Source organism: Pistacia vera, unplaced genomic scaffold (genome assembly GCF_008641045.1).
Source record: "Pistacia vera cultivar Batoury unplaced genomic scaffold, PisVer_v2 Contig775, whole genome shotgun sequence".
NCBI classification, from domain to species: domain Eukaryota; kingdom Viridiplantae; phylum Streptophyta; class Magnoliopsida; order Sapindales; family Anacardiaceae; genus Pistacia; species Pistacia vera.
The window spans coordinates 5382-15482 of NW_022196640.1; the positions used below are offsets into that span (position 1 = coordinate 5382).

The 10101-nt window shown below is 37.5% G+C and overlaps 1 protein-coding gene across 1 annotated transcript; it reads left to right on the top strand.

Moving 5' to 3' along the window:
- Window positions 1-921: 921 nt before the first annotated feature.
- Window positions 922-7110, top strand: LOC116116448 (ultraviolet-B receptor UVR8-like). The gene is made up of 6 exons (XM_031402510.1): window positions 922-1118; window positions 1968-2154; window positions 2850-2996; window positions 5728-5809; window positions 6312-6467; window positions 6925-7110. The coding sequence occupies exons 1-6, from the start codon at window positions 1028-1030 to the stop codon at window positions 7108-7110; spliced, it is 849 nt and encodes a 282-aa protein (XP_031258370.1). The 5' UTR covers window positions 922-1027.
- The last annotated feature ends 2991 nt before the right edge of the window (window positions 7111-10101 follow it).

The following is a 10101-nucleotide window of genomic DNA, read 5'->3' on the forward strand; positions in this document are numbered from 1 at the left end:
GCAATTTCTTACTGTAGTAATATTGAGAGTTTTTTTTTTATTGTGCTTATCAGGTTTAACTGTTGTTCTTGTTTAGTTTTCTTTCCCCTAAGTCTTTTCGTGTTCTAAAGATCAAGCTGTTATCATTCAAAGTTGCAGGGAGAAAGGATGGTTATGGTTGCTTGTGGATGGCGACACCCCATTTCGTTTCTTCTTCCGGTGGGTTGTACACTTACGGATGGCAAATATGGTCAACTAGGCCATGGGACTTTAAGGATCACCTTGTCCCTCATAAGCTGGAAGCATTGCGTGACAGCTTTATATCTCAGGTGATCTTTTAGTCATTCAATTCCATTAGTAAGTTTTTCCTCGTGATTTACGATAGATGGTAGCTTCAGATCCTAATTTTTCATATTATTTTCCCTTAATTTCTGTAAATTGTAGTAGGATGGATATTAACTTGTATTAAAATTTGAATGTATCATGGACCTTCCAGTTACAGCTAAGTTTTTCTGCCTCATACAGTCAATTGAAAAATGCCATTCGATGGTCCTTTGGTTTGATTCTTGAATAGGTAGACACCTGCATCACATGTTTAGATTTAGGTCCATGCAGTAGTCAATGTGTTGCTTGTAAACTATTTTAAGTTTTTTGGAAAAAGTCTTGAAGTTGAAGTTGGAATAGGCGAATGGTAGTTAAAAAGTTAGAGCGCAGTTTGTGGTGGATATTGAATGAATGAATAAACATGAGCGTAATTTGACCATGTAAATTCACGGTGGCCCTCACCTTCATCAATGCCGTTGATCTGTCTTGTCAGTTGAATATCTAGTCTCTTCTTAGACCCTCCCCTCTCACGCACATGTCCTTTCTCCATCACTATAAATATTTCTTCCCCACTTTCTGATCACCATTCATTGTTTCTTTCTGCCAACAGGATCCCAGTTCTATTTTCTCTTTCTTTCTCTCTTTTTGGACTTCTTCCCCACTAACACGTTCTTTCTCTCTTCCTTCTTCTAACATCATCATACTCAGAAAGAGAGAAAGCATAATGGCTGAAGTTACCATGAGTGAAGTCTCTACTTCATTTCGTCGGGTTCTTCTTATCTCTGCTGGTGCAAGTCACTCTGTTGCTCTTCTCTGTATATTCTTCCTACCCTAATTTTATTCTCTTTCATTTTGTTTTTTTAGTCTTTTATTGGACTTCCAGTCAAAAGAAAAATCAAGTTTTGTCATATTTTACAATGTAGAAAATATCAATTTGCTGCAAGTATTGAAACTTGTTTCTGAACTTGGATAAGCTTTGTCATTTAATGCATTACCTGTTAATTTGTTGTGATGCAAAAGCTGATTGAAGTAAGTAAATTTACATGATCATATAGCTTGTAGTGATGTTGATGATCAATATAAAATTGAGAATGGAAACTATTTGTTTCTGCATTGTTCTGATTTGACGGCTATACAATTTCTCTCATTGCTATGCTATCACAGTTGGATGTGGGAATGACTTAGGTTTAAGTGTTCCTGTTTTTGTTGACTGCTTCAAGCCAACTGTGGAGCAAAAGGTATACAGATCGGTCTCCTTAAAGCCACATGTGGAGGGGGATCAGTTTAATTTGTTTGAGAGTGGGGATGGTGGGCTGGGCTGGGCTGGGCAGGTGTATGTGGTAAAGAACTAAAGAAAAAAAATATATTTTTGTGTGTTTGTAGAGTTCAGTGCTAAATGTTTTTCCTCTTTCATTTCATTTCTAGCTTGTAACTCATCAGAAGCACATAAATTTTTTGTTGCCTTCATTGATACTTACTTGTTATGTCTTCCATCAATGACTTCCATGCAAATGAATGTTTCTATGAAGCTATCCTTTTGTTGATTGTCATGATTGCATAATTCCCTTCATTTTACTTGGCGTATATGCAGCTGGTAGATCAATTGCAATACTTCTAAAATTTGTTATTAATATGATGAAGAGTGATATTATGATCATTTACAGCTGGAAACCTTGTGTGCTCATGGGGACGAGGAGAAGATGGGCAGTTAGGGCACGGCGATGCTGAGGATCGACTTTCTCCTACTCAATTGAGTGCACTTGACGATCTTGAAATAGTGTCTGTTACCTGTGGAGCTGATCATACAACTGCATATTCTGAGTCACGTATGGAAGTCTATAGTTGGGGATGGTTTGTTCTCTACCTTTCCCTTTTGTCTCTTGGGATCTCCAATTTGATATGCTTTCTCTGCAACATAAATTCTTGATTTTCTTTTTAGGCCTGTTTGATGTGGAATTTAAATAAAATTCTGTGTTTCTGAGGACAAGGGAACCAAGAAATTTCAAGAAAATGTTTTTTGTCTAATTGTTTGCAAAAATATTTTTTGGATACAGTCATTGAGATCAAATAAGTTAGAGAAGGCATTCCACTTCTTTGAAAGTGATTGGATGGGCGCTATGGTAGCTGGTGATTGCTTTGGTTTCATTTTTGTGTTCGAGATTACTGATTGTTCAGTTATTGTAATTACTTCTTTCCCAATCTTATACAAGTTTTTATATTTTTGCAATAATAACATTTACTATTGATACTGCTTTTCTGGTTACGGTCCTGAATTTTTTTTACTGAAAATTGAAGATTTTAATATGACAAGAGGTTTTATTTCATTGTCTCCTGGTCTTGTGCCTATGAATTATAATATCTTATATCTCATAAATCAACATGGCTTATTGTATTACATGTTTTATGTTATTCTGTTCCATATACTAAACCTTGACAAATGCTAATTTTCATGTCACGACCTGCTTATCAAAAGAATTTTTTCTTAATTGCTCTTTCTTTATTGTATGGCATGTCAGCATTATTTTTCTCTATTCAAAATTTTCCAGGGGTGACTTTGGAAGGCTGGGCCATGGCAATTCTAGTGACTTGTTCACTCCCCAGCCGATTAAAGCATTGCATGGTTTGAGGATAAAGCAAATTGCTTGTGGGGACAGCCATTGTTTAGCAGTGACCATGGAGGGAGAGGTTCAGAGGTTAGGGGTCTTCCTCAAACTTTCTCGCTTCATTCTATAATGCATTGATGTTGATTTATTTCAGTTTAGATTATCTATTGCTTTGGTCCAAATTTCAAGTGGTTGCTTATGTGCTTTGAAACACAGTGATGCACCACCATGAATTTAAGGCTTACTATTGAGAAGCAATTCCTTTTTAGGGATTTAGAGGTATTACTTGTTTGAGTCGAATTATAACTCAAACATGATAGGTTTTCTGTGATTCGACCCAATGTTTTAAAAACCAACCCGGGGCTAAACCTAGCAAAGAAGCTGGGTCGCTGGTTGACCGGTTTAACCGGTGGGTCAAACTGGTGACGTATCACCTAAAAAAATTTCAAAATTTTTGTATTGGCGCACGTTAGCATGGCGACTAATTTTGGCACATGTTAGCATGCATTGACATTGGCCTTCTTTCTCCTTTTTTCGCCTGTTTTCTCACCCAAAATCACCCCTGTCACCACCACTGGAACCCCCACCCTCTTCTCTTCAGAACCATACCCTTTATCCCCTCTCATTACTCGCTGATCGCCAGCGACGAAAAACGCGTTTTTCAGGCTGTCCTTTGCCAGATTCTGGCCGTTTTGAGCGACAACAACTCCAACCACCACCACCTTTAGACTCACCGACTACTCCCTTACAAAATCCCCAAAGTTCTCAAGCCATTCCACCCACCAATCGTCGGCAATCAGAAGCTAGGGTTTTGCTGTTTCTTGGCCAAATTCCGGTGATTCTGGCGACTTAAACTTAATCAGACACTACCTTCAACTCATCGTGATCCACCCTTCAAAACCCCTCATGTTTGCCTGCTGAACACTGGCTAGAAGTCGCCATTTTCTGCATTTTGATTCACCCGGTTTTTTCCAAAAACTGGTTGGACCGGCGGGTTGCTACAGTACCCCCAGCCCAACCCCTAGTGAATCCTTCGCCCCCCCCCCCCCCAAAAAAAAGTTTTTAGGCTCTCCCGGTCGAATCGGTCCAGCCCAGCTCACCGATCCAATCAGCCTAGCCCGGCCGGGTTTTAAAACAATGATTCGACCAACCTTGGCTGTGCCTACACTTTCAAGCTACTAGAAGCTGTCCTCTACCCAAAGCCCAACAAGCTTTACAGTCGATTGACTTTCCCTTGGCCTGAGCTTACTAGTGACAACATGAAAATTCCTCAAACCTTTTTACAAGGGTGGATAACAGTCTGTAGTTCAAAATGGTTGAAGCTTACTGAGAAATTTCTCTGGCAAAAATTATATGTTCATATTTAAGAGGTGGAGAATGAATAAGACTAATTCAATAGCAAACTAAAGAACAAACTCTTCAATCTCATCTTAACATGACAGAAGAATAATGAGAAGAACATAAGATAAGCTAAAGTCCGTCTCTGCGGGGTTGAGGCTTGTATACCTTGCCTACTTTATCTGTTATAATTGTGGTTGTCAGCGTCAGACAGTATTTAGTCAATTGGCCACCTATTAGGGCTGAACACCTGGTCTTTATTTTGAACCAACTGCTGTTGACTGAAAGTTATAATTCAGATGAGGGTGTCAAAAGTTAGTTTGAGGGGTCTCATTCTCTTTGCAAGGGGGGACTGTTTCTATGAACATAGGTGGTCTGATTACTTAAAAATGTTTCATGAAACCATTATGCTGGACACGAATGATCAGCCTTTAGCTAAATGGACAGCAGATTGTTATCAAATCACTGCACTCTAAGGCCTTCATGATTTTATCCAGGCTAGTTATAACTGATATAGAAGCTTTTCATTAAGTAGATCCACAGTAGTTTTGAAAAAATCCTTGTAATTCGTTCTTTGTTCTTTTGAGCCTTGTGTTATAACAATAAACTGGTTGCGGTAGTTTTGGGGGATTGCTGGAATGTTAATCTTAGTCCTGAAATCCCTAAGATTCCTCAGTTAATTTCAGAACTCCAGTTTTGCAACCATATGAAGAATTCTATATTACATTTAAAAATCTTTTGTGATTATCTGACGCAAACACAAGTGAGTAAGTACTTGTTATTTCTGAAATGCTTCATGTTTCAGTACTTGTATTTGCTATGAGAAAACGCTGTGCTCCATGTGAAATAAAAGTCAGGGAAAAATGAAAAAGTGAATATTTGGAATCTTACAATCTTATTAGTTGTAAAATGTTACTCCTTTATCTCTTTTCTTCAGTCATAAGTGTATTCAATTTCTTCATCTTCTTTACTAAACATATACTTATACTATGTGCAATACTTGCTGTTTTCTATGAAGAATGACGGTACCTAGAAGGTAGTGTTAACAGTCTAGCGAACAGGTATTTGGTTGACATGACACTTCATTTTGTTATGGTAAAATGTTTACAGAAGGCAGTTATTAGTAAATAATGTAATATTTGATATAGGTATGTATTGGTCGAAGTATGTACTAGGTTGTAATGGTAATATATGATGTTTCAGTTATTTGGTGGTGGTCAGTAACGGCAACTATTTTGACATTTTATTTCATGTTATTTTACGTTGGTGCTAGAGTTGTAATCATATAACTTAAATTATCTTTAACTTAATTGATTCTGCATCTAATATTTACTGCATCAGATGATAAATTTATTATATCTCCACAAAAACGATGTTGAATAGTATATGCTTTTGACGTGGTTCTGTTTCAGCATGTTTGTGACAGTTTTAAGCATATAACTTGGGAAATGCTTTACTGATTGAGTTTTGTATTCTATTTAAGCTGGGGGAGGAATCAAAATGGTCAACTTGGTCTTGGAACCACTGAAGATGCTCTTGTGCCTCAAAAAATTCAAGCCTTTCAGGTAATTTATGTTACTTTGTTCGTTTTAGGGACATTAATATAGATGTTCCACACTTAAATATAAATTTTTGCTGTAAAAAATTTGAGCCTCTCATTTTAACACCAGATTAAATTTACTATTTTTTATCATATTTTTACAACTGTAGCAGAGTGTATATTTGTAAGCATGAAATGATTTTGTTAATACCGAGAAACTGTAGTATTTGTAACTTATAAAGTGTTCCCATATAGGTACATATCTTGGATGCTTCTATATTTAATTTATTGACCAACGTAGGTAAAAGTATTGGCTATATATTCAAGGTCTACCCGAAAAAGAATTATTAATATAAGGGCAGGATGTCACTTCCATCATAGAAAATCTTTCACAAGGATTTTTCTTTGAGAAAAGTGGAAGAGTAATATTAGTACTTTGTGTCATATCAAACGTTTTCGTTTTAGTCCACATTGAGGAACTTTGTTAAAATATTTTATGCTCTTTAAATTTCATTTATCTTTTGCAGGGAGTGTCTATCAAAATGGTTGCTGCTGGTGCCGAACATTCTGTGGCTGTTACAGAAAATGGAGAGCTCTATGGATGGGGTTGGGGCCGTTATGGAAACCTGGGCTTAGGTGACAGAAATGATCGCCTAATTCCTGAGAAAATTTCTACTCTTAATGTATGTCCACAAACTGGTGTCATTTTATTTGATTTTAGTATTATTTAACAACCTAAACCATCATCTCAATTTTTCAATGCATAAACCATCGATATGCAGTGCAAATATAGTTTGATAGTTTCTTTATATGATTAGGATTATTTGCAATTTCTTTGAAGGTGATGATCATGCATGGTTGATGTAATCTATACTTGAAATAAAGAATTCAAAAGTAACCATATAACTGGTCGTTCTAGTTTCATCCGTAATGTATAGCATATAAAAGGGGATTTTGTTTATTATTTTTATTTTTAATTCTTTATCTCCTTAGATACTTGGCAATTTCTTACTGTAGGTAATATTGAGAGTTTGTTTTTATTTGTGCTTATCAGGTTTAACTGTTGTTCTTGTTTAGTTTTCTTTCCACCTAAGTCTTTTCGTGTTCTAAAGATCAAGCTGTTATCATTCAAAGTTGCAGGGAGAAAGGATGGTTATGGTTGCTTGTGGATGGCGACACACCATTTCTGTTTCTTCTTCCGGTGGGTTGTACACTTACGGATGGAGCAAATATGGTCAACTAGGCCATGGGGACTTTAAGGATCACCTTGTCCCTCATAAGCTGGAAGCATTGCGTGACAGCTTTATATCTCAGGTGATCTTTTAGTCATTCAATTCCATTAGTAAAGTTTTCCTCTGTGATTTACGATCAGTAGCTTCAAGATCCTAATTTTTCATATTATTTTCCCTTAAATTTCTGTAAATTTGTAGTAGGATGGATATTAACTTGGTATTAAAATTTGAATGTATCATGGACCTTCCAGTTACAGCTGAGTTTTTCTGCCTCATACAGTCAAATTGAAAAATGCATTCGATGGTCCTTTGGTTTGATTCTTGAATAGGCAGACAACTTGCGTCACATGTTTAGATTTGAGGTCCACGCAGTAGTCAATGTGTTGCTTGTAAACTATTTTAAGTTTTTGGAAATTCAAACTTGCTGATTTAGTTTTGGGATAGAGACATCAAAGAAGACTTTCTTTTCTGTTTGATACTTTCACTATAAAGCAAAGAAGGAAGGCTGATTGGATGGGCGCTATGGTAGCTGGTGATTGCTTTGGTTTCATTTTTGTGTTCGAGATTACTGATTGTTCAGTTATTGAATTACTTCTTTCCCAATCTTATACAAGTTTTTATATTTTGCAATAATAACATTTACTATTGACACTGCTTTTCTGGTTACGGTCCTGAATTTTTTTTACTGAAAATTGAAGATTTTAATATGACAAGAGGTTTTATTTCATTGTCTCCTGGTCTTGTGCCTATGAATTATAATATCTTATATCTCATAAATCAACATGGCGTATTGTATGATGTTTTATGTTATTCTGTTCCATATACTAAACCTTGCAAATGCTAATTTTCATGTCATGACCTGCTATCAAAAGAAATTTTTTCTTAATTGCTCTTTCTTTATTGTATAACATGTCAACATTATTTTTCTCTGTTCAAATATTCCAGGGGTGACTTTGGAAGGCTGGGCCATGGCAATTCTATTGACTTGTTCACTCCACAGCCGATTAAGCATTGCATGGTTTGAGGATAAAGCAAATTGCTTGTGGGGACAGCCATTGTTTAGCAGTGACCATGGAGGGAGAGGTTCAGAGGTTAGGGGTCTTCCTCAAACTTTCTCGCTTCATTCTATAATGCATTGATGTTGATTTATTTCAGTTTAGATTATCTATTGCTTTGGTCCAAATTTCAAGTGGTTGCTTATGTGCTTTGAAACACAGTGATGCACCCCATGAATTTAAGGCTTACTATTGAGAACAATTCCTTTTTAGGGATTTAGAGGTATTACTTGTTTGAGTCGAATTATACTCAAACATGATAGGTTTTCTGTGATTCGACCCAATGTTTTAAAAACCACCCGGGGCTAACCTGCAAAGAACTGGGTCGCTGGTTGACCGGTTTAACCGTGGGTCAAACTGGTGACGTATCACCTAAAAAAATTTCAAAATTTTTGTATTGGCGCACGTTAGCATGGCGACTAATTTGGCACATGTTAGCATGCATTGACATTGGCCTTCTTTCTCCTTTTTTCGCCTGTTTTCTCACCAAATCACCCCTGTCACCACCACTGGAACCCCCACCCTCTTCTCTTCAGAACCATACCCTTTATCCCCTCTCATTACTCGCTGATCGCCAGCGACGAAGAACAAAAAGCGTTTTTCAGGCTGTCCTTTGCCAGATTCTGGCCGAGCGACAAACTCCAACCACACCCTTAGACTCACCGATACTCCCTTACAAAATCCCCAAGTTCTCAAGCCATTCCACCCACCAATCGTCGGCAATCAGAAGCTAGGGTTTTGCTGTTTCTTGGCCAAATTCCGGTGATTCTGGCGACTTAAACTTATCAACACTACCTTCACCTCATCGTGACCACCTTCAAACCCCTCATGTTTGCCTGCTGAACACTGCTAAGTCGCCATTTTCGGCATTTTGATTCACCCGGTTTTTTCCAAAAACTGGTTGGACGGCGGGTTGCTACAGTACCCACGCACAACCCCTAGTGAATCCTTCGCCCCCCCCCCCCAAAAAAAAGTTTTTAGGCTCTCCCGTCGAATCGGTCCGCCCAGCTCACCGATCCAATCACCTAGCCGGCCGGTTTTAAAACAATGATTCGACCAACCTTGGCTGTGCCTACACTTTCAAGCTACTAGAAGCTGTCCTCTACCCAAAGCCCAACAAGCTTTACAGTCGATTGACTTTCCCTTGCCTGAGCTTACTAGTGACAACATGAAAATTCCTCAACCTTTTTACAAGGGTGGATAACAGTCTGTAGTTCAAAATGGTTGAAGCTTACTGAGAAATTCTCTGGCAAAAATTATATGTTCATATTTAAGAGGTGGAGAATGAATAAGACTAATTCAATAGCAAACTAAAGAACAACTCTTCAATCTCATCTTCCATGACAGAAGATAATGAGAAGAACATAAGATAAGCTAAGTCCGTCTCTGCGGGGTTGAGGCTTGTATACTTGCCTACTTTATCTGTTTAATTTGGTTGTCAGCGTCAGACAGTATTTAGTCAATTGGCCACCTATTAGGCTGAACACCTGGTCTTTATTTGAACCAACTGCAGTTGACTGAAAGTTATAATTCAGATGAGGAATCAAAGGTTAGTTTGAGGGGTCTCATTCTCTTTGCAAGGGGGGACTGTTTCTATGAACATAGTGGTCTTTACTTAAAAATGTTTCATGAAACCATTATGCTGGACACGAATGATCACCTTTGCTAAATGGACAGCAGATGTTATCAAATCACTGCACTCTAAGGCCTTCATGTTTTATCCAGGCTAGTTATAACTGAATAGAAGCTTTTCATTAAGTAGATCCACAGTAGTTTTGAAAGAATCCTTGTAATTCGTTCTTTGTTCTTTGAGCCTTGTGTTATAACATAACCTGGTTGCGGTAGTTTGTGGGGATTGGTGCTGGAATGTTAATCTTAGTCCTGAAATCCCTAAGATTCCTCGTTTATTTCAGAACTTCAGTTTTGCAACCATATGGAAAATTCATATTACATTTAAAATCTTTGTGATTATCTGACTGACGCAAACACAAGTAATGCTTGTTATTTCTGCACATACATCATTCCCATAC

Bases quoted from the DNA above. Each gene is read 5' to 3' on its own strand.
- LOC116116448 (XM_031402510.1), top strand. From the start codon at position 1,028: ATGGCTGAAGTTACCATGAGTGAAGTCTCTACTTCATTTCGTCGGGTT. The intron at 2,155-2,849 runs GTTTGTTCTCTA...AAAATTTTCCAG, and splicing joins GAAGTCTATAGTTGGGGATG to GGGTGACTTTGGAAGGCTGG. The intron at 5,810-6,311 runs GTAATTTATGTT...TATCTTTTGCAG, and splicing joins AAAAAATTCAAGCCTTTCAG to GGAGTGTCTATCAAAATGGT.